General features: G+C 44.0%; 2 protein-coding genes across 2 annotated transcripts in view; both read left to right on the forward strand.

Moving 5' to 3' along the window:
• Window positions 1–1,064: 1,064 nt before the first annotated feature.
• Window positions 1,065–7,408, forward strand: LOC310795553 (apoptosis-associated speck-like protein containing a CARD). The gene is made up of 4 exons (XM_083657619.1): window positions 1,065–1,402; window positions 2,832–2,867; window positions 3,190–3,234; window positions 5,570–7,408. The coding sequence occupies exons 1-4, from the start codon at window positions 1,153–1,155 to the stop codon at window positions 5,821–5,823; spliced, it is 585 nt and encodes a 194-aa protein (XP_083513745.1). The 5' UTR covers window positions 1,065–1,152; the 3' UTR covers window positions 5,824–7,408.
• Window positions 7,409–10,206: 2,798 nt separating this feature from the next.
• tprn (taperin) overlaps window positions 10,207–25,282 on the forward strand; it is a 53,238-nt gene continuing 38,162 nt past the window's right edge. Inside the window, exon 1 of the mRNA XM_083657516.1 lies at window positions 10,207–13,026. Within this exon, the coding sequence (XP_083513642.1) occupies window positions 10,330–13,026 (2,697 nt within the window). The 5' untranslated portion in view covers window positions 10,207–10,329. The remainder of the gene's footprint in view (window positions 13,027–25,282) is intronic.

Raw genomic sequence — 25,282 nt, forward strand, 5'->3', positions numbered from 1 at the left:
GCAGACAGATAGCAGCAATAGAGCCAAGGACTGACCAACAGCTCTAGCCAAACGCAGTAACTCCATCAGCTCACAATCTGAGTTGGTAGAAGCCATCACTAAAAGCAATGTCCATGTTTGCAAGTCACAGTTCTTTGCTCACTTATTCAATTAATTACATTTTCAATTATTATATAGAGCAATTGTATGTATTAGATAAGTTTTGAGCTAGTGTTTGTTGTTATGTGTTTTGTTGGTTTTTGCCTTGTGTGTCTAAGTGGTTGTAGTAGCATGTATGAGTATGAATGATACATATATGTATATTTGTAAATAATGTTTGTATGTGAATATAATGTATTTATTTTCATAATTGAAGTATTGTAAAATATGAATGTGGACCCCAGGAAGAGCTGTTTCTTTACAGTAGCTAATGGGGATCTAAATAAACAAACAAACAAACAGAGGGGGTTAGTGCATACATTGCAGGAGAGACAGACATGTTGCTGCAGGAGCATAATGGAGCAGCAGGGAGCCATTGTTCTCAGGTAGACAGGTAGTCCAAAGAGTCTGGTCAGCCAGAAGGACACCAGGGGGGAGGTGAGTGGTCTGATGTTCCTGGGTGGGAAACAACGGCTGCCCCTGTTGGTGGGGGGTCAGCAGATACAGACATGAAGCAGATAGGCTACATGCATAATGTTGGGTTGGGGATTTGGCTCTCAATGGAAATTATTAGAAAGAAAATAAGAAATTATTATTTTTACACAAGTAGCCTACCTGAGAAATTACCACCATATGAATGTAGGCCTACTATGAGAGGGAGGGCCCCCCGCCTACCACCAGTGGTACCTGTACCACAGGTTGAGAAGAGAACCACTGTCTATTTATGTAGAAAAAGTTAGCCCCGCTGTAAATAATTAAGCCCCCCCCCTTAGCTCCCCCAGCCACAATTGTCTGGAGCCACTAGTGATACCGACCCCCCCTCCTTCCTTATTTCCATTTCAAGAAGTTTCCACCCCCCTGGATCCGCCCATAACATAGGCTAAACAGATGCTGCAGCTGTGCGCGTTTCACTTCTTTCACGGTTAGGTAGGTGGCAGCTAGAGAATACAGTAAAAGTGTTGCATAATACAGGACGGCAATTTCGGCCTATTTCTGATGAGAGATTGATTAGAAATGGCCCCTAATATTAGGAAAGCTTTACGGGGGATGCTGGCGGACCTGAAGCAGACACAGCTGAAGAACTTCATCACCGAGCTGGTGGAGGACGAGGAAGGGCCGAGGGTCACACGCAACCAGGTGGAGGGAAAAGATATCGCCGACATCGCGGACGTTTTGGTCGATACCTTCGAGGGGCCCGGAGCCCTTAAAGTGTCTCTGAAGATACTGAAAGAGATCAACTGCAACGCGCAGGCAGCGCATCTCGGTGAGTTTAGCAGAGGAATGTAGCGCTCTGAATCATTACATTATGTAAAGCGAAAGCCTGTTTGCATATATCAATCTATATAATAATAACAGCATAGGCTATATCAATTGTATAGCTAATTGATTCATTCATTAATGGTCTGAAAAAAGAATGGATTTCAGTTCAAAAGCTCGAGTTGAGTTGAGCTAGAAACAATGTAGGCCTAATAGACTGTTAAACATTGCCCCACCTTTTTTCTTTCTTCCTTTTATTTTTTACTTTCGATTTTGATAAATGCCTCTTTCTGCCACATTCATGCCCATTCCTGTGTGAAATAAATGGTAAAGAAAAACTTTATTTTGGGGCAGTGGGCCTATAGCACGTTTATAAAACCAAAGTTAAATCCTTAATGCAGCAGGCACATAATCCAATACGTTTCGACTTTCATTTATGTCCCAGTCCTGCTGCTGCATAGAGATAGCCTGGTAAACCAGCCCGTCACGTGAACTAGAGGCAAAGTGACCGCCTACTTCCTGCTTCAGCACTGTACCAGAGATTTTCATCCGCCATTTATTTTCCCATAGACATTTCGTAAAATGCTTGTAAACATATTTTTACTTCGTCAAACCAAACGGTTCAGCTATATTTATAATCGGGAGAGAACATTTCACTCGGACCAAAACTTAATAAAACTACATCGAAAAAATATTTTCTTTCAAACCTTTTTTTTTTTTTTACGTTTTGGTCCAAGTGAAATGTTATGTAGTCTCTCCTGTTTCTAAATATATCTGGATAGTTTGGTTTGAACAAGTAAAACTATTTGGTAACCCTTTATTTTACAGGTAGGCTAGGTTACCATAGTTTAGGCCTACATATATGAGTAAGTCTCTGTTTATAATAACAAAGCTATGAAATAGTTAAATAGACTCACTCCACTTTACAGGTCTGGTACCATGTAACTACATATGAACTACAGTTGAACACACTCACTCCTTACAGCTCCATATGATACCATGTAACTACATAAATGGCGGATGAAAATCTCTGGTACAGTGCTGAAGCACTTCTGACGTTCCACTTTGGCTCTCTATTAAGCCTACTTCAGAGTGCCTCGGATGCTTTTCTCCTGGCTGCCACCTACACCTGCCCGTATTCTGGACAGTCACTGCTTTTTTTTTAAATATTTGATCATATTTTTGCTGCATCCTTGAAGAGTAGCTACCTGATTTATTTTTTTACCTGACAAACTGATTTTTACTCTGGTTCATTGACCCAATGCAGCACTCGATTCCATCTACTACTTCAGGCTGTTTTTAGTGTTTTGATTTGGGGTGAGGTTTTGTATTAGTTTAAAGTTGTAGTTCTGAGGGTTCATGAAGTCATGAAGTAGCAAGTCCATCATCAAATTATTTCAGTACTATTCAACATTCCTCTGTCTGTTTTTCTACAGCTGATGCAACAGGTGGATCATCTGTTCCCAATGCCGGTGAGTTTCCTGAACATTGGAGACTGCAGATAAACTGTTGTAGCCTAGCATTTGTGGTTATATATATATATATATATATATATATATATATATGTAGGCCCTATAGTATATTGACATTGACTGATGATGTCATAGACATTGTGACACCATCAGTGACATAATTTCCCCTGGACTGAACCTAGATGCGTCATAACCGAGCCTGGTAAAGTTGTGATCTGGTTTGCCTGGTAGGGAACTGATATTGTGATGCTAGGGAAACAGATGTTTCTCTACAGTATAAGAAATAAAATGTATCATGTAGTTTTCATTTAATGTCTTGCAGCCCGAGGACCCTCGGCTAGAGCATCTGGTGGAGGATCCATATCAGGTTGGTGAAGTAGTGATTATAGGAGTGATACTCAACCCGAGGCCCTAGAGCAGTGTTTCTCAAACAGTGGTCCACGGACCACCAGTGGTCCGCGAGTAGATTGATATTTTTTTCCTTTTCTTTACCTCCCACTATCCAATATGAGAAATGTTTACATTTTCTGGGAAACTCAAGGTCAGTTGAAGAGAAACTCCGCACATCTTTCAGGACAGGTGCGTCGGGCAAAGACAAAAAAGTCCGTAATTAGGGAAAAAAGAGTCCCGCACGCTGTTAAGTTATAATCAAATTTGTTTTACTGTGACGTTTCGGTCACCGACCTTTTTCAAACAAAAAAAAGAAAAAGGTCGGTGACCGAAACGTCACAGTAAAACAAACTCAAGGTCAGATCATGATGCCTATAAAGGACTATATGTATTTTTTCACCCTGAATCCAGCGCCACCACCACTGAATCTCTATGACTTACGCTTGCGGAGATACCTCCACTCTGCCTGCAGGGCTACAGGAGAGAGACAGAGTAGGCTACAGCGGGTGGTTGGGAGTTCCAAGTTACTGACCAAACACTCTATTTCAGTAATTGCTGTCAGAATATAGAGCCATTTAACACTTATTTGAACACAAAAACATCACTGAATGCAACTTGAAGATGGCAAAAGATAGCCTATTTGACTTTGGCAACATTGTGCATTTATTGAACTTGAAAAAACTTTCTTTGAACTTTGAATATATTTGAACTGAACAGGAGAAATAAATGTTTAAAAAAAAAAGGTAAATGGACTAACTCAAATCAATTACATATATATATTTTTATATCGGTTATCTTGTTTTCATAATTGTGGGAAGCCAAAAATTAGATTAATTGTACTGCTATTTGTCATTTTAATTAGCATGTCATTTGTAATTTACAGTTGAAGTAGTAGGCCTATTGTTTTTGGGGATGTTTTGGGAGTTAGGTGGTCCCCGAGTTTTTTTCATTGGTTTAAGTGGTCCTTGGTCTGAAAAAGTTTGAGAAACACTGCTCTAGAGCCACATGCGGCTCCTTTATGGGTAGTTGTGGCTCTTTTAAATGTGCAGTACTATGTACTAGAGTCCCTCCTCTCCAAAACAAACGGGCAAAAAAACACTAAATGAACAGTTTGTTAAAACTCACCATTTCTTTCCAATGGAGTTCAGTGGATACAGGATGTCCGCAAGGCGAGCCGTTTACTGTCTTTTTATCTAACGTAACTAACATTAAAATAAGATCCAGACCTCCGATGACTAAAATCATTCATCCAGTCAAAAGATATAGTTAAAAATGACCAATATCTGAAAACTGACAGTGATGTGAGATGAAAAGGTAAGAAAATAGTCTAGAAATGCCCGGAGAATCCAAGTAACAGCTGGCTCTGTGATGACATCATCGAGAAAAAGCGAGTCGCTCAAACCGTCAAACGGTCCGTGTTATTGATATAATATAATACAATTATGGATTTTGAGCACTTTTGAAAACATTTGGGATAATGTAAGTGCATAACTAAAGAATATACAGTATAGGTCTACTCGTTTTTAGACATTTGAATGCCATAATAATATAATGATAATGCTAAAGGTTACATATTGCATCTTTAAGTCCTACTTAAAATAAATAAATAAATAAACATCTAAGAATAAATAATGGGAGGAAAGGGCCTTTTTTGGATTGTGGCTCTGCAAAGATTTTTTTTGGTCAATGTGGCTCTTGAGCAGAGAAAAGTTAAAGTACCACTGGATTATCGGAAGTGAATATCAGTTGATGTGTAACTGTTACATGACTGTTACACAAGTCTTCATAAAACAGAAAATCTGAGGAGTGAATCTGTGTTTTTGAAGTATTGCTGATGAATTTCAGACCGCAGTTGAATGAGTAGCCTATATTCTAGCGTTGCAATGAAACTGTAGAAACGAGTTACCCAAGGACTGAATCTCCCACAATCTCTGACAATCCGCACTGCCCTACACTTAAACTTTACTCTACTTCACCTCTACTTCAATGACACACACCTTGTACACTGACTGGACTGTATCACACACACACACACACACACACACACACACACACACACACACACACACACACACACACACACACACACACACACACACACACACACACACACACACACACACACACATTTGAAATATATCCAATGGTATTTACTTCATCCAATCTGACCGTTGTATCCCATTTCCAAACCCCTCACTTTACAACAGAAACCCTTCATCATATTGTAATTTATCAAAATAGTGCAGAATGCAGATGCACGTGGATTACAGCTTGATCTTAACTCAGTCATTTTTCACTCCCTTTCCCGTCAGGTGTGGACTTTGTGGATAAAAACAGGAAAGAGCTCATCAAGAGATTGGCCATGGTTGCACCAATCTTGGATCACCTCCTGGAGCAGGGCGCCATCAAGGAAGAAGCTTACAGTACTATCAGAGCAATAGCTACCAAGCAAGACAAGATGAGGGAACTCTTTGAGTCACTGACAACACCTAAAGCAAAAGAGATCTTCTATGATTACCTTGTGAATGAGGAGAAGTTTCTTGTGGACGAACTCAAGGGACATTAGGCTATTGCCATAGTTAGATTCATTTTTAGACCAAACATATAGACAAGGTCTCCTTGAGCCAAACATTTTTTATACATTCATGTATTTTATATGATTAGATAAATATTCATGTTTGTAGGCCGACTATATCTTTATCTGTTTCCATTTCTAACACTTCCTGTTTGGCCCATAGCTTTATTTCATTCAGTGTTAATATAAAAGCAGTTAAAGCTGTCATGCTTTATCATGTATGTAAAATGTGTAGTATGTGTCATCACCACCATCATCTATGAAGCTTAATCCTGAATTATTTGTGGAATAATGAGGAGATTTTCTATTGGGTTGGGAAGAAGCAGCCCATGTTAATCACAGAATGAGAGCAGAAATGAATTAAGAATCCCACCTGCATTTGAGCTTTTTCTTATTCTTCAGGGAACATTTATGAAATAGATTGTTTTTCTTCTCATTATGCAAATGCAGAATTACAATTAATTGTGAGAATGATTATCCTGCTGGCATCTGCACCTTTACATACAAAACATGCATTTTGAGTGGTGGATCTGATCTGATTTATATCCAATGCCCCCCAAATCTTTCAAAATGTGACTTTTTATTAGTCTTATTGTGACAATTTTACTTATCTCATTCCAAACACTTTGTCATCTACAATAAACTCTCTCTTCTATTCATATTTTTCTGTGGTTGGTCATAAAAACAATATAAGCACAAAATGCTAATTTTTGATTCACAAAACCTCAGGCTCAGACTCTTCTTGCAAAACCAAACAATCACCTCAAAAGAGCTTCATTGTGCTCAAAACCAAACCATGTTGTCAGATCATACTCAAAGCCAGTCAAACTAAAAACTACTGAGCATCACTTACATCAAAGAATGGAAAACACAATGTTCAGGGCATGTAGAGTGAGATGTTTTTAAATTGTTTAAAATACAGTAAATGCATTTTGCATTTCAAAGAAAATAAAAATAAACTTAAAAATAAACTAATATATAAAAAATAAACTAAATGTATAGGAACAACACATTGTTGCCACTTGCCAGGAGAATTTGGATTAGATTCACAATCTTGTGTCTGACTGCTGGGAGCATTGCTCAAATAATTGCCCAAAAAATTGCAGTTGGTTTTCTTCTGTCGCAACAAGATGTTGGTCTTAATGCTGTGTCCTCTTATAATCTCATCCTAACACAGAAGGACTCAACTGAATGTATTTTCCTTGAGCAGTCAAGTGTGCACAGTCTCCCCTGAACACTGCTGTTTATTTGTACAGTATATTGTTTTTGATCTGTCATGATCCTACCATAGATGTGTATCACATGCATTTAAGGCGTCGTTTTAAAGGTAATTCCTAATGTGAAACCGTGTGTAATATATTTGATTCTGGAAGGAAATGCACCTTATTTATGTTTTTATTTTGGTATCTTTTTCATTGGTACTCATACTGTCATCTGTATATATGTGTAACTAAACCCTGACATTTAGCCTATGTGCACTTCTGACAGCATTGGTCTGGTAGGACAATTAAGGCTTGAACTTGACATCACAACCATTAACCTCGTTTTGTTCGTTTGATTCGCAATAGAGTTCGTTTTGCCTCTTGGTGGTGGTCGTTTGGGGAGGGTGTGAATGCAGCATCAGTTACTGGATCATTTATCTGAGGCCTAAAGTCTAAAATCTATGGCAGATGAAATATAGGCTGCTGTGGTGATGAGAGCATTTTGCCACAGGGAGGCGCTGTTTACATTACATATGGGCGTGGTAAACTGCAATTTAATTTCCAGCTTTTTAAGAAGGAAAAAGCCAGATTTGATCAGAGAGTAATACTGTGTATATAAACAATAGCTAAATCAGATTGGTTGGATGTTTATGTATTTTCCTCAATGTAAAAAACAAAACAATAAAAAAAATAGAGATGAGGATGGTCAGAACCAGTCCGGAGACAAACTGCCTTCCTCCTTGTTTTATTAGTGTTAGACTTTACTCAACTTGGTCTTTTTCTCTCTTAGTTCTGGTTTATTACGTGGCTTTTCTAACTAATAGTATCTTCTGTCCTGTGCGTTTTCGGCCTCTGTTCTCAGTGACGGGCAGCATGCTGATAAATGTTTGATGAGGTACAGTAATCTCTTAGTACCCAAGAATAGCCCTCTTAATGCCGATTAATTTACTTACTGTGTGGTATCATCAGCCTTTATGCTGAATGAACTTTGCACCCTTAAAAAAGGACATAACATTTTAACGTATTATAGGAGATTAAAAGCAATACCAGGTATAACTATCGAGTACACTAGTCCCTGGAGCAGTGGTTCTCAAGGTGTGGTCCGGGGACCCCCAGGGGTCAATGAGGGGGTTCCAGGGGGTCCCCAGCAAAAAGGGATAATACCATCCATAAGTAACAAGAATGACTGTTTTGGTTATGGGTTTCATACCCTACACTTTCTGTAACAAAACATCTACAAGCAAAAGATTGTATCAGATGGGGGACTGGGACAAAATATGATCAAATGAGGGTCTGTGGTCTAATTTGTCAGTTAGGGGTCCTTCACGTGAAAACGTTTGAGAACCTGGTTCTCAAACTTTTTCACCTCAAGGACCCCTAACTGGATCTCACTCACGCGGTGCTTGCTCAACTGTCCATGCGCTTGGCGAGAAGTTATAATGAGCGCATGATATTTCTAGTTAAAATAATAATAGGCTATAGCGATTTTTCATTGGGTCAGATGTAGAATTTGTAGTAAAACAGTATGAAGTGTATGATGCCATATTAGAAAAATAAAACAAAAGGGCACTATTGAGTAGGCTACCGATGCTGATAAAGTTAGAATAATAATATTAGGCTATACTATACAGTAGGCTATAGAAATCTTGTGCCTTGTAGTTTTCTTGTAAGCCTGAAATAAAATGATTATTAGCAAATAATGAAATTAAATCGTAAATTGTTTGAAAAATCAATCAGGCTTGTTATGCCACAATGAATGAATCAGACAAGACAAGATACTTTCACTGAAAGGGTTCATTAAATATGGGAAAAGGGTGGGGATGAACCGATGAACATGAACGCAACACGTTTGATTGACAGATTATCTTGGCCCAGCCAACAATAGAAATGGGCGTGGTTTGCGACGCCCTGCCATGGAAAGTGGGCGTGTCTTTAAGCTTCTGGACCCAGCCAGCATTGCCAGGTGTACGATAATGATCGTATTTGTACGATAATTTCGCCCTCTGTACAATTAGGCTACATACTTACATCATGTTACAATTTCACTTAGCCTAGCAGACGCTTTCATCCAAAGCGACATACATCTGAGCTTTATAGGTCTACAACACCAATATAATACAACACAAGCAATGATCTATAGTCAGAAGACAACAACATGAGTAGTCTAATGAAGCCAAGCGGGTCCAAATGGACCTATGTGCCACCAGGCATATTTTTATTAATATCATTCATGCCTCTCATTCATCATCATTCATGCAATTAACATTTCTGTAGCCTACATCTATTATCCCTTTTTCATTAATCCCTTTCATGTAGGCTACGATCAATAATGCCAACATTCCCATAATGTAGCCTACGATAATCATTTTGTGACAGTTACTAATCAATATACTACAGTAATATGGATCCTCCCGTCTGGTAGCCTATATGGTTTATACATGTCTTCTCACAACGTTTTTTGTGTTTGTTTTATTTTAGTTCCTACCAGTGGTAGATGGAGTGCTGCAATTTCCTACTCAAGTAGCCTAGAAGTAGGCTATTATTATTTTGATGTTAATTTAGGCTACCTCAGTTGAAGTACTTACTGGTGTAAAATGTAGCCTACTTTAAGTAAAAAACACCTAATTTAAAATGAAAAGTTGAATGTTGTGTGTTGTGATTATAAAAATGAGATTTAAATAATCATCATGATCATCATCCGTGTGCAGGCGGTGTGGGCTGTGTCTGTTGATGTAACGATGTGTGACATGACATCATAAGTGATGTCATAAATCAGTCGAATTGTGAATGTGATGTCATCAGTGATGTCATAAATCCTTCCTGGCCGAGGCTATATAGCCTAAGTGGTGGAAGCACGGTGGAAGACGCCCGCTGCTCGCGTATTATTATTATTATTATTATTATTATTATTATTATTATTATTATTATTATTATTATTATTATTATTATTATTATTATAATATAATTTTGTCCCTCAGATACGATAATTCAACATTTCCCACCAGGCAACACTGTCTGTGCCGCTTGTCTAAAGGCTGGAGGATGACGCTGAAGGTTCCAGGTGCGGGGTGGTGCTGTTGAGGGTGGGGCGGGGTTTAGGCTGCGAGCCGAGGAGAGGAGAGAGGAGGGAGGAAGACAGAAGATTAGCTAGCCGAGAAAGCAGAGGGAGAGAGGGGAAAAGACGGCTGTGGGGATGTGTTAGGACCGTACAGAGCAGTTAGAGCCGGATATAAGCTTTCCTAGCCGCATCAGTCCCCCACGCAAGCCCCACGGAGACAACCTCTCTCCCCCCGCGATGTCTGCTGGCGGAGAGGTCCGTGTGCTCCGCCAGGAGGCTGGGCAGGAGAGCCCGAGGACGATGCCGGCCTGGAAGAGAGATATCCTCGAGCGGAGGAAAGCGAAGGGCGGCAGCGGGTCTGCAGCAGGTGCCGCTGCGGAGGCTCCCGCGGGCGCGCAGCGGGTTAACGGCGAGGTAACGGGGAACGGCAGCGGCCTCAAAAGGGACACCGGGGCGAGCGGCAGCGGATCCGGTCGGAACTACACTATCACCACAGCCAACCAGCACTTTGCAGGCAAGCGCGGCGGCGACAGCCTCGCCGCGTCCCCGGATCTGTCGCCGGTGCGGAACAAAGAGCCAAGCTGGATTGCCGAGGCGGAGAGGACGGAGGGCGATGGGTCGGTAACGGAGAGCCTGGTGCTGCACGAGAGCCTAGGCCCGCTGCAGGAAAACCCGTTCATCAAACTGGAGAAGGAGCGGAAGAGGCGGCAGGACCGAGAGAACGCCGCTCGTCCAGTGCAGCACATCCTGGAGCTGTACGGCAGCGTGCCCGGCATACGGACCATCCGCGCGGAGAATATTATCATCATAGAGTCGGATCCGGACTATTTCCCGGAAAAGGCCGGGTCTAGATCGCAGCAAAATGGTGTCAGTACGTACAGCTCTCTCAACGACCTCTTGGACCGGAGAGGCAGCGCGGTGACCGAGATAAGAGCCAAGGAGGTGGTGATTTATGACACCACGTTAAGTAAGAGCGAGGAGAACCTTAGCACTCTGGGTCGCCAGGACCACGAAGGCCCGTCCTATGAGACGGGTGAGGGTCCGGGCAGGGTGAGTCGGATGCTGCAGAAGTTTGACAGCAACTACGGGAAGCTGCAGAAGAAGTCCCACAGCACCGAGAACCTCCTGGACCTGGAGAGCTCTAGGCCAAGGCTCCGGCCCAAGTCACAGCCAGATCTGGTGCCAAAGCACACGTTGCACCCTCAGCCAGGCTCGGCGGTCCACGACCTGGTGCCCAGCAGCACCCAGCCGTCACCTCTCGTCCTCCAGAGTCCCCCCTCTTCCAAAACAAAGCCACAGCCTGCTGTCTCTGAGGTGGACAGCTCTCCCCTGTCAGTGTCTTCCTCCCGCCAGCGTTTTGAGGGGAGCGGGGGCGTTGCTGTCAGCCCCAGGGACAATGTGGACAGGGGGCAGCCCAAGCCCGTCAGAGCGGGAGACCGGGACAGCGCTGAGGTGGCGGTGCCCACCAAACCCAAGGTGCCATGCTCTCCAGAGACCCCCTGTGCCGAGTCCCCCACAAGCCTCATGTCATTCAAGGTGCCGCGCCCCTCGTCCGAGTTTGAGATCCGCCCCTCCCCCAAGCCAGACCTCTCTCTGATTCCCGATGGGGACGCCCAGGCCCGGGCCCTCGCTAACCTGCGCCTGCAGTCCCGCAACTCATTCACGGTCATCCCCAAAAAACGCCATCTTGCCGTCTTGGCGGCGGCCAGCCCAGCCCCCTCCTCCCCTGTCAAGAAGTCTCCCCCTGCAGAGGTGCCCACAACAGGAGTGCCAACCTCCCACACCCGTATGCACACCCCGGCCTCCCACACCCGTACGCATGCCCCTACCTCCCCCACCCGTACATACGCCCTGACCTCCCCCACCCATACGCATGCCCCGACCTCCCCCACTCGTATGCACTCCCCTACCTTCCCCACCCGTACGCACGCCCCGACCTCCCCCACAAGTACCTATGCCCCGGCCTCCCCCACTCGTATGCACTCCCCTACCTTCCCCACCTATACGCACGCCCCGACCTCCCCCACAAGTACCTATGCCCCGGCCTCCCACACTCGTACACACTCCCCTACCTCCCCCACAAGTACCTATGCCCCGGCCTCCCACACTCGTACACACTCCCCTACCTCCCCCACAAGTACCTATGCCCCGGCCTCCCACACTCGTACGCACTCCCCTACCTTCCCCACCTATACGCACGCCCCACCCTCCCCCACCCGTATGCGCGTCCCTACCTCCCCCACTCGTCCGCATTCCCCTACCTTCCCCACCCGTACAGACGCCCCAACCTCTCCCCCCCGCACGCACGGCCCTACCTCTCCCACCCGTACACACGCATCGACCTCAAAGAGGAGCCGTGAGAAACGTGTGAAAGAGGAGAAGGAGAGGGCAGCGAGGCCGTCCAAGCCTGACCCATCTCCGCCTGTTACCACGGCTCCAACGCCCCCTCCCGCTCCCACACCTTCACCACCCTCTCCCGTTCTGACCCCAGCCCCCTCCGCTCCACGCGCCCCATCTCCCGTCCCCTCCACCTCTCCTGCTCCGTCTCCTGTCCCCTCTTCCCCGCCTCCCGTTCCAGAGCAACCCGCTGCGGATCAGCTGCCAGTAACCAACATCGACGACATCGAGGTGGAGCCCTCCCACTCTGTCCCGGGTCCGAGCCCCGTCATCCAGAGGAGGAAGGGGGCCACCACCTTCACTGTGGTGCCTAAACGCAAGGTTGAGACCCAGGCGAAGCCCGACTCACCTGCTGAGCCCCCGCAGTACGCGTCCAGCGAGGCCCGGCCCGGCTCAACGCCCCCCCAGGCCCCGTACACCCAGCTGGGCTCCCTGCTGAAGAAACGTTACCCCGCCGTGGAGGAGATCGAGGTCGTCGGTGGGTACCTGTCCCTCACAAAGTCCTGCCTCTCCAAGACTGGCTCCACGGGCAAGAAGGTGAGACGAGATGACTAACCTGATTGTAACCTGACTGTTATGCACATAGGTTTCCCACAGGCATTGCGTATCCGTGTGTGAATTGAGAAAAATAAATGTAAGCTTTTAACAATTAGAATATAGCACCCGGACTTCCCGGACTCATCGGTATGTCCGTCAACCCTCTCTCTTCCAGAGGAAAAGCCTGTGATGGATTATATGTGTTGATATAGCCACAGGTTTCAAATGAATCATTTCACCAGGATTTATTGGATTCTTCGAAAAAAGAGGCATCTATGGTGTCTAATTTTGAATGTCATGTCTTGACATGCCACTTTTTGAGTCCTTGATATTTGATGTGTCTGTCTGTCTGTCTGTCTGTCTGTCTGTCTGTCTGTCTGTCTGTCTGTCGTGTTTGTGAACCCTGATGACATTTTACCTTCATACTTTTACTTTCATACATTCTGCTGACACAAAAGCAGCCACTCAGAATGAGTCTAACAGAATAAGTAGAATAGCTTGTATTCCCCTCATGCTTCAGTGAGCATAGCCACGTCAGAGCCACAGCACCCAGATGACAGATGTAAGCAATATGACTGCGTCCCATGTGCCCACTTACCCCAGGGAAATTAGGCACAGACAAGTGTGATGCTAAGAAGGTAGAGGCACACAGCAATATTTGTTCATGTCTGTGCGTTAACAGTGCATCTATGGCTAAACAGGCCCTGAACTAATCCCATGTACTGTGTTATTTTAATGCGTGTTGTGAGTGGGCCTGCTGCTTTAAATCTCCAGGTCCATCACTTAACCTGCTCTCAGGTCACGCTGCCTAAGTGGATTATTAAAGCCTGTGTTTACACAAGCGCTTGGACCACATGCGGCGCTGTCCTGTGGACCACGCTCTGGACCACATGCGGCGCTGTCCTGTGGACCACGCTCTGGACCACATGCGGCGCTGTCCTGTGGACCACGCTCTGGACCACATGCGGCGCTGTCCTGTGGACCATGGCTGGCAGGGTGTGTGTTTGGGCATCAGTTGTCTCGTGACCTTAATCAGATAGGCAGTGTTTGCTAATACTATGGTAGGTATAATACTATGCAACTTTTTTAGAGACCTTGACATGAACATCAAACATGAACAAACGTCTTTATCTTTTTATTCTGTTCTTTACATTTTAAAGTATCCTTTAGCTCTGGCAGAGCTCTTGATACAGAATATCAGTTTGTAAGGGCTAAAAATGAGTTTTAGATGTACGCGAATCAGGAAAGCCATAAATGGTTTACTTTGTTTACATTTGTATTGTTTGTAAACATTGTTGTTATGGTGCATTGTCCATCTATTCTTCAAGAATATCACTGCAAAAATGCAAAAAAGAAAAACCGTTACGTTTGAAGGGCCCTAAAGTGTTGCATAGTATACCTTCATGGTCTTGTTCTAAAACGCTCCTGTTTTATCTAAGGATTAATTAAATATCAGAAGATCTTTCATATGACTATGAGGAGTCATTATATAGCATTATTTCCAGCAGGCTGTTTGTCTGTGTTGCTCGGATATCAGTTGCACTTTCCTGTTCTAAGTCGTTAAACAAGAGACAACCATCCATTTCAGGCCTGTGACTTGGATTTGACCTAACATGATACATTTCCTGGTGCCTGTGGTCGTAGGCAGTGTTCTCAAAATGGGGTCTGGCGACCCCCAAGGGTCCTTGAGGACATTCCCGGGGGTCCCCAGCAAAAGGTGGAATCGTTCATTTTCATGATCCATAAGTAACACAATTACAGATTGTATGGCTATTTTGCTCATGGGGTTCATACACTTTCTGTGATGAAACATCTAAAAGCAAAAATCGTATCAGATGAAGGGAGCCTGGGACAAAATGTTGTCCTCCTTTTTTTAAATATACACATATAATATATAAAAGTGAGCAAGTGGGCTCTGTCCGTTTCAATTTTTGTCACACTGATGATGTCACAGCACTGTGACATCATTATTGACCAAAATCATCTTATGACATCACTGATGATGTCATAGGTATTGTGACATCATCAGTGACAGTGATGTCATCAGTGATGCAATTTGAGTTGAGCAATTGTGTCATCAAAATGGGGGTCTGTGGTCTAATTTGTATCACTTTAGTGGTTGACATGAAAAAGTTTGAGAAGCACTGGTCTAAGGTGCGTAACTATATGTAGCCTCACACCGCAACATCCTGGGTTTGAGTCTGGCCTGGGACTTCTTCCTTGTATGTCATCCCCCTCCCCCCCCCCCCCTCTCTCTCTCCATCCAAATCCCCCTCTCTCTCTGCGTCTCTCTGCTGTACTCTTTCCCATGGCAAGCTAAAGGGCTCATTATTCTCGAGCAAGGCTCCGCTCCGCGAGTCATGTGCGGACCTCGCGCTGGGGCAAATGCTTTTATACTCAGAAGTGATCAGCATGTTACATTGTACAATGGTAATAGTGAGAACAGCCCGTGAAAAGTCGCAATGAAACGCTATTATGTGCAGTACTGAGTGCGCTTTCACTCTCAAACGACCGTACATCAGCACATGAATGAATCACCAAACTTGTTTTTACTGAATAGCCGTTTCAGTTCTCAGCCCTGATAGCCTACTCTGTGCTGCTTTTAATCTCTCTCAACCATGCTCTCAACACACCCAAACCTAGCCTGCAAAAAAAAAAAAAAGTAATAATAATAATCGATCAAAATTCCACATGATCGATTCAATTCCTTAACGATCAATTATCGATTTTCGATAATTGATGAACATCCCTAGTTCATAATGTGTGCTGCTCTGCAGTGACAGTGCAGACTGAGGGAGGACAGAATAGAAACAGATCAGAGAGTTAGTTACAGCTCATGGAAATATGTCAAAAGTGCAGCTTTGAGCCGTTGCAGTACAGGACCGCACCTGTTCCGATGCTAGGCGAGTGTGCATGTTGCGCCTGTTGGCAGCCCTTCAATCTAGGCCAGCGTCTCAGCCTCCCAGATGTTGCTGGCCTGCAGGACTTGGCCCACCAGAATCCTCTGCTCTCCAGGCACAATGCTACTGCCTCTCACTTCCAGGTTCAGGAAACCCGCTCATGATTTTATCTTCTGGCAACAGCGACTAGGAATTATCAGAGCTCTCCACCCACCTAGATTTTCAGTTGCATAGGAGGACCCACATGTGTTGGTTGGTTGGTTGTAGGGATGCAGTGGTATACCGTTTGAAAGTATACCGTGGTTTGAAAACGTCACGGTATCAAAGCCACTAAGATTTGCCGTCATACCTTCCCCACGGTATCAGCTGTTTCCCCAAAACAACGTGCCCAGGTCGCTTGCAGAGTGCAGCTTACGCGGCCCCTCCCCCTGGCTGCATGCCTACCTAGACTAGAGCACAGAAGAGAGGAGCCGCAAGGACCCCCCTGAACGTTCCCCCATCTAAAAAGACGACGTCGGCTGTATGGGAATATTTTGGCTATTGTAAAAACACAAATGGTCCGCAATACCGTGAAACCGTGGTATTTTTGTCCAAGGTTATCATACCGTCAAAAACTTATACCGCTGCATCCCTAGTTGGTTGGTTGGTTGGTTGGTTAAGTGTCAAAGACAAACTACAGCTACAGGCCAAATGTACGTGTGATGCTCACCATATATCAGGGAAATGAGACACACAAAACGGTTGTGGGAGTCCCTGTGCAAAAGGCATCTTAGGGACACACTAGGGAGCAACATAGGATCCAGGGGCCACATTACAGAAACTCCCTATCTTATGTCTTAAGTTAGGATAGGACTAGTTTAAGATAGGATTTTTTCTGATTTCGTATTACAGAAGCAAATCCTAACTAACTTTAGGAATCCTATCTTATCGTGCTAAATCCTATCTTATATCTTGTTAGGAAATCCTAAATACTCATCCAGCATCGGTTATCAACTTTTCTGTCTGTTACCCTAGCAACCACTAGCAACAGACACCTCCTCCTTTCTCAACTTGCGTGGGAAGTAGAAGCGCTAGTAGCCTGCTATTAGCTAGTAGGCTAACGATCTCAAAAACGAACATTTTTGAGATTGTGGGTAGGGATGCAGCGATTATTTTTTTTGATGTACGATTATAGTCTGAGAAAAAACCACGATTATCACGGTTTCACGATTATTTATGGACGTATAAAAATCACATGAGCATTCTTTGAACAGAGGTTTTATTGTATTGTCCATGCATTGTTTAAAGGTTGCTGTCTTTTGAAAGGTAAATAAAGGCAAATATTTGTCCAAAATGATAAATAAAATAAATAAAATAAACAAAGTCTGACTGTAATATTTATGACAGTAGATCTCTTTGGAACAAAACATAGTCAGGCAGGTGTATTATTTTTCTACATTTCTTTTGGATCACTTGAGTAGAGAACTTGTAAAACCTGGTGGAAAAACAGATCTAACTTATCTTTTATTGTAAATGTCGATTAACTTTTAGTGACCTCCTATGAGAAATATAACGAATGTGGGTAATACACTTGAGTGTTATCATCAACTGTGTCATCCTCATCCATGCCTATTAGTTTGATTATTATTCATTTTTAATCATCTAACGTTATGCAGGTGTTGTAGAAGGTTGGAGGTGTTGGAGCCCTTAGCTGCGACTGCGACTTCGGCAGGTTTTGCAGATTGGGGAGCCGTCATCTTTAACAACACCCTGGGTGTCCTTTTTGTAACCGAAATGCTGCCATACCGATTACTTTAGACATGTTTTGGGGGGGAAGAGATCATCTCTTTGAGTTGCTTGTGGTCTCTCAGGCTCTGCCATTACGTTAGCTGTAATGCTAGCGTAGGCAAGGGAGAGATAACTAACTAGCGTTACGTCGTTACATCGATGGCCGTTCAGTAAACAAATTAAGAGGCCACGGAGACCACAGTTCGTGTCAGGCGACTGTCGCATCGCGCACGTCTCTGAAAAGTTTATGTTTGGCTGACGTCCATGGCTATGCTATTGGGAGCAGACTGGTGGGAGAGCTGTGTTTTGTGCACCCGCTAAAATAGTCCGTGCGGAAACGAAGTGAGAGACCGGTTCCTCTCGTTCCAGCGCTGTCTGCGCCGCATGGGAGTTTAAACTGACGGACTTATTTTGACAACAAAACACCCGGTGTTACGGAGCCTCTGCGGTTATATAACCGCGACGTTTGAAATCGCGGTTAATAGTCAAACCGGTTAACCCCTGCATCCCTAATTGTGGGGCAATGGACCAAAAACGAAGGGCATTTAACTTCAAGGCAGATGAGTTGGAGGTCTTAGTGAAGGTCAAAACAGAAACCGTCTCTGCCGCATCAGGCATTCCTCCCCCCTTTGGAAACTGTATGTACCGAGGAGCCAAATTGCTGATGGCTGTTGCTACCTCAGTTAAATTACGTGACATAGCAGGCTGAGATATTTTGGATATGTCGGCCACTTCAGTTTGAAAATCTCCCTTCGCAAAAAACCGAAGTGCATTTGTAAGTTGTACTACAACCAGCAGAGCCCCGTGTCGCCTAGTCGGTCTCTCCAACACAGGACTCAGCTCCTCGGCTAGCTGCAGTATCATGTCCCGGGGCAGTCTGTATCGATTAACGAGCGTTCTGTCATCAAAACGCTAAACGTCATTCGGGTCCCGCATGAGCCTTTCGGCAAATACATTGCGCCTGTTGACATTTTGTTGGTTTTGCAAATGTAATAACAGCGCAGCCATAACGTAGGTAGGTAGGCTATAAATAGGCTATAAATTATAACGAGATGCAAGATGGCTGTTGTTCCAGTTGAAAATAGAGTAAATTAGTTAGGACAGCATAGCTGGCATCTTAAAGTTAGGAGAGCTTTTTTAAGATTTTGGGGAGTTGGGACGCTTCTGTAATACGCTTTTCCCATTTTAAATTAGGATGAGAATATTGACTTAGGAACTGTTGTTCTGTAATGGGTGTTTTCCTAAATCAAGTCCTAACTCTAATTACCATGGTTACCAATCATTTAGGATAGGATTTGGAATTTAGGAAGTTTCTCTAATGTCGCCCCTGAACAACATTTGATCTGCTGCAGGATTATCAGACTGCTTGTGTCTGTCGGTTCCTCCAGCAGAACACATGGCAGCAGACAGCTGTGCAGGGCACAGGGTCCAGCTGATCAGTCCTGTGAGTTAAATGTTCGCTACGTCAGAAGTTATTCGAAAAAGGTGTGTTTCCATCTCCCATTTTGCACCTAAACTGTTTTTCGAAAAAGGCCAAAACCACCTCTCGAATGAGCGTAAAAACTTTTTTTTAGTTATTTGAATTTAGCTCTTTCCATCATACTTTTCTAATGCGATAGTTAAAAATGCTCATCAAATTATGTTCATGGAAACATGGTGTGTGTGCCCTTGCCCACAGATCACAAATGAGTGGCCATGAGACATGAACAAGGCCAAGGCCCTTTAAAAGCATCTGTTGTTTTTTGTCCAATACTTCATCATCTGCACTCTGCTTGGCCTCAACCAAATACTTTCTCTTTTGTGTGTGTGTGTGTGTGTGTGTGTGTGTGTGTGTGTGTGTGTGTGTGTGTGTGTGTGTGTGTGTGCGTGCGCGCGTCTCTCTTCTCGGTCATCATCAGGTTTTTCTTCTGGGCAGGGCTGTGCAAGCAATTACCAGGGCATCAACTAGGCTTGGCCCGGCCCGGCCCGTATAATTTCAGTGGAATTTAGTTCAGTGCCGCTTCTGTGTGAGAGCGGTTCTGTGTGAGAGCGGTGAGCCCAGAGCTCTTTGTGAGCGCTCCTTTTCCACCCTTAAACCAGTGTTTTTTAACGAGGATCTAGGCTGGAGAAGAATGTTCCGGATGCGCGGTTTTCTTACGCACATCGGGAAGAGCAGAACTTGAGAACTTGGCCTTAGTGGTCTGGATCATCATCACCCTCCCTACTCTAGAGGTTTTCCTTTTTTTTGCAGGTTACATCTCCAAAAATATGTCTCTCTCCAGCTCCATTCTGCTGCAGAAACCTCTTATTTTGAGCCGTGTCAAAGTTGTGGACTTCAGCCCGGCACTGTATGGCTATAGGAGACTGTGTTGTACTGTATGACTGTAGGAGACTGTGTTGTACTGTATGACTGTAGTATATACTGTGTTGTACTGTATGACTGTAGGAGACTGTGTTGTACTGTATGACTGTAGGAGACTGTGTTGTACTGTATGACTGTAGGAGACTGTGTTGTACTGTATGACTAGTAAAAGACTGTGTTGTACTGTATAGTGGCTTTTAAACATGAAGTCCAGCCAGAACAGGATATTTTCCGGTTTTACCTTTTTAAACATGAGGGGTCTTTGTTTAGAAACAACTGGATATGAGACGTTTTTTCTGCCAGTGGGCGGGGGGGGGGGGGGGGGGCAGCATGTATCGATAACAAGAAATGTGATAGAAAGCAGCTTTAGCGAATCTGTAACCAAACTCCATTCATAAACATGCCGTTTTAACAGAGAGTCCATAGGCTGTCAGTCAGTCAGCTCCCCTCCTCTCTCCGCAGTGTGGACGCTCAGTCACACAACACTGCCTGCCTCAAATGGTTGCCTCATCACACAATAGACTTGGCTGCATCCAACTCGATAGCTGGGTAAGTCCCACTAGCATCGATGCTAAGTTAGCAAAGTAGCCTACAGCAAGAGCGCAGCTGAAGCTAATTAATATGGACGTTAACATCCATATAATATATAGCCATGTGCTTGCGCGATGACATCATGTATTGGCGATGTCAAAGGGTGGCGATTGACGATCTGACTGAGTTCAAGATCGCGCAACTCTAGTAGGCTACCATCTCTCTTGTTGCATTTTTAAACTGGCAGATGGGGGATTCAACTTTTAGTTGTTTACTCACCTATATTGGCTCTCTTCCAAATAATCCAGCCACGTAACTAACGCTACCTCCATTCATGAAAATAATGATGGGACATTAATGGTTTGTAAAGTGCCACCACGTGCTGCCCACTCACACATAACAGCGAGATGATCTGGATCATGACCTGCCAGAGTTAAACAGCAGGTGCTTTTGCACTAATGCGGATCCTACACCGGCGACCGAGATGAATATGATACGGACTCGCGGGAGTGCGCGTAGGCCGGCTAATTGTTGTTTAACATGCAGGCCAACCGGCTAGGAGCGGGTTATAATACGGATTCCACTGCATGTTAAGAAGTGGCTTATGGCTGTAGGAGACTGTGTTGTACTGTATGACTGTAGGAGACTGTGTTGTACTGTATGACTGTAGGAGACTGTGTTGTACTGTATGACTGTAGGAGACTGTGTTGTACTGTATGACTGTAGGAGACTGTGTTGTACTGTATGACTGTAGGAGACTGTGTTGTATTGTATGACTAGGAGACTGGTGTACTGTATGCCTGTAGGAGACTGTGTTGTACTGTATGACTGTAGGAGACTGTGTTGTACTGTATGACTGTAGGAGACTGTGTTGTACTGTATGACTGTAGGATACTGTGTTGTACTGTATGACTGTAGGAGACTGTGTTGTACTGTATGACTGTAGGAGACTGTGTTGTACTGTATGACTGTAGGAGACTGTGTTGTACTGTATGACTGTAGGAGACTGTGTTGTACTGTATGACTGTAGGAGACTGTGTTGTATTGTATGACTAGGAGACTGGTGTACTGTATGACTGTAGGAGACTGTGTTGTACTGTATGACTGTAGGAGACTGTGTTGTACTGTATGACTGTAGGAGACTGTGTTGTACTGTATGACTGTAGGAGACTGTGTTGTACTGTATGGCTGTAGGAGACTGTATTGTACTGTATGACTGTAGGATACTGGTGTACTGTATGGCTGTAGGAGACTGTGTTGTACTGTATGACTGTAGGAGACTGTGTTGTACTGTATGACTGTAGGAGACTGTGTTGTACTGTATGACTGTAGGAGACTGTGTTGTACTGTATGACTGTAGGAGACTGTGTTGTACTGTATGACTGTAGGAGACTGTGTTGTACTGTATGACTGTAGGAGACTGTGTTGTACTGTATGGCTGTAGTAGGAGACTGTGTTGTACTGTATGACTGTAGGAGACTGTGTTGTACTGTATGACTGTAGGAGACTGTGTTGTACTGTATGACTGTAGTAGGAGACTGTGTTGTACTGTATGACTGTAGTAGGAGACTGTGTTGTACTGTATGACTGTAGGAGACTGTGTTGTACTGTATGACTGTAGTAGGAGACTGTGTTGTACTGTATGACTGTAGTAGGAGACTGTGTTGAATGTTGGACCATCTCCAGTTATACTGTCCTCTTTATCATCCCTCTATTCCTCTGTTGTTGCTGTTAATAAGGCCTGTCTGTCCCCTGCTGCTTCCTGAGTCTCCCTGTGATCTCGTGTTATGTAGGTCAAGTGCAGCTTCTTCTACCGCATCACTCTGACATTTGCATAAAATCTGGTTGGGGCATTTTCCATTGAAATATATAGGCTAGGCCGGCTTTCCATTGGTACTTTAGATTGGAGTGGGCTCTCTTTTGGATTCGGAGAAGGCGGAATTGGCATATTTTCCCCTGTGGTGGTGGTGGACAACGACACCGCTCTGTGTGGAGCGGAGATGATGCAGCTGGCTGTGAGACATGGGGGGGGGGGGGGGGGAGTGGCTTGTTTTTGAAGTCTTCTCTGTGACTGGTTATTATGGGCAAAGGAAGACGGGCCCATGTGTTTGTGAGCGGAAACATCCAGAGACAGCGAGAGAAGGAGAGAGAGAGACAGCTTTTACGCCCTCCCCCATCCATTTGTTGTTGTTTCTGTGTATTCGCGCAAGAGAGCCTAGATTCCACTCAGCTGACTAATTTCTTAATTGCTAGTGATTCTGATTGGTTAATGATTACGTTTAGTGACAGGAATCATGTCTTCCAAAATGATAACTGTTGCAGATGTGTGACTGCTACGGTTGATACGGTCAATCTGCTTAGTTGCCATTAACCCTAAATAGGTACAGAACTCGGTGTTTCCCATTACACTACATTACATTACATTACATTACGTCATTTGGCAGACGCTTTTATCCAAAGCGACTTACAATAACACATTTTTTGTCAGCAATAGAGCAATCAACTATGGAGCACAGTCTATGCTGCTGAAATATGCCCCCCGCTGCTGAATTACACTGTAAAAAAATACTAAAAGATTACCATAGGAAATAGGAATATTATAGGAATACTGTAGATCCCTATTGCCAAATACAATTGTATCGACTGTATCTCCTACTAGACAGGACAGGACTAGGCAGGGCACGCTTTGCAAGCAAAATAAAACATTTGTGGCAAAAGAAAACCTCGCACGCGCACTCACCACACGTGCTTCACTCCCGCTGCTACAACTACATCCTAGGATAAGGATGGAGTTTTACAACTAATCTAAAAGAGAAAAGACAAATAAACATTTTTTTTTTAATCCGTTACGGCCATCAAATGTTAGTGCCGTTTCTTTGCTGCTTTCGTGCAACTCCATTTGTTTATTAGACTAACTGACATTTATATTGGTGCCGCCTACTAGCATATCGCAATACTATCGTATCGTGACTCAAGTATCGTTTTATTATCGTATCGTAGGCATCTGGTGATTCCCACCCCTAGTGCTGCCTAGCACATCGCCTAGCAACTAATCAACTATCTAATGCACACGCCTGCTGACTGAGAATCTGTTGACCTACCATAAGTCCCTCAACACAGAGAGAGAGGATGCTACAGGAGTAACGCTACGCACTTATCCCACTTATCAGCCATGATGTTATGTCATGATGTCAGCAGAAGCCTTTTTTGTTCATCCCTCACTTACTTATGTAATTCTGCATGTTTGTGCAACTATAACATGCTTAGATATGACTTTCTGTCATGAGGCTGTGTAACACGGTAGGACTCTTTGTGATGCTTTGTAAGACATATGGAGAGAGAGAGTGGTAGCATTGCTAATGTGATGGTTGCACCAAATAACTTACATTTCTAAGAACTCAAAGCTAATTGGTCGTTCCATCAGCGTCCAGTAACAGAGTTATTGCCTCCACCATTTTAGCCTGAAGGAGGCTACCATAATGACTAGGGGTGCACCGATCGATCGGCAAGCAATCTGTATCGGCCGATTTTGACCTCAAATATGCGATTGGCGATCGGCAATTTTTTTATATAATCTTTTTTTTTTCTTTTTTTTTAATAAAAAAAAGCCCTATCACTAATCAGGCTTTCCAACGATATAAAATACAATGCCAATTGGTATTATTAAAGGGGAGAAATAATCGACCTAAAATAACGTTTCCAAACTTTCTTTGAGGAGTTTATATATCGGTGATCTGTGATCGGTAATAGGTGATCGGTCGATGATCGGTTGGGCAGATATTTCCCATAGGTGATCGGCAATCGGTGATCGGTGGCAAAAAACGTGATCGGTGCACCCCTAATAATGACGCCAGTAAAACGTCCTGCCTACAAAGTGCCGTACAAAAGTACATCTATACCCAAATGACCAGTGTTCTTCCCCACTCATGTTGTGTGTCTCTGTCATGGTTCTGTGCTGTAAGGAGGTGTTTTCAGGACCAAGATGACCGCAGCGCTGTTGTCAAAACAGCACCAGAGTTTCATCTCTTGCCTTCTATACTCTTTGGTTGCACTCTCCCCACAGTTACCCAGAAGGCACTTGTGCACCTGGTCTGTGTTTACTGTATGTTTCTCCAGACCGGGTTGTAGTTATTGATTAGTTGAGTGCCTCATCACAGCTGCTGATGAGAGTACAGCAGGTTCACATCGACACACACACACACACACACACACACACACACACACACACACACACACACACACACACACACACACACACACACACACACACACACACACACACACACACACACACACACACACATTTCTGCTGTCTGTCTGAGCTATTCTTAGAAATAGCAATGGCAGATAGGATTGCAGTGTTTGGGTTATGGGATTTGAGAATCCTCAGTGATGTGCTGCTTATTGTAGGATGCTGCTCGTATCTATAGAAGCCTTTTTGTGTTCCACCCTTGCTCACTTAGCCTACGTGCTTTTGCTCATTGTCCTTCAGTGTGCTTATACAGTATATGTCTTGAGCCATGTCTTATAACATACTTGATTGGATATGACAGTTGTCATCAGACTGAAATGCTGAGGGGTTTTTTAACGCTTAGTTCCTGGTCCCATGTGCTGATGATGAGCGAGGCTTACTGCAGGGGGCATGTTCGAATATAATTGACCTGTTCGAATTATTCATTTTGTTTAATAAAAAAAATAAAAAATAATAATAAAGAAA

This window comes from Poromitra crassiceps (genome assembly GCF_964638095.1).
Source record: "Poromitra crassiceps genome assembly, chromosome: 21".
NCBI lineage: Eukaryota > Metazoa > Chordata > Actinopteri > Beryciformes > Melamphaidae > Poromitra > Poromitra crassiceps.

Coding starts and splice junctions, on each gene's coding strand:
- LOC310795553 (XM_083657619.1), top strand. CDS start 1,153: ATGGCCCCTAATATTAGGAAAGCTTTACGGGGGATGCTGGCGGACCTG. Junction 1,403..2,831: donor CGCGCAGGCAGCGCATCTCG/GTGAGTTTAGCA, acceptor GTTTTTCTACAG/CTGATGCAACAGGTGGATCA. Junction 2,868..3,189: donor ATCATCTGTTCCCAATGCCG/GTGAGTTTCCTG, acceptor AATGTCTTGCAG/CCCGAGGACCCTCGGCTAGA.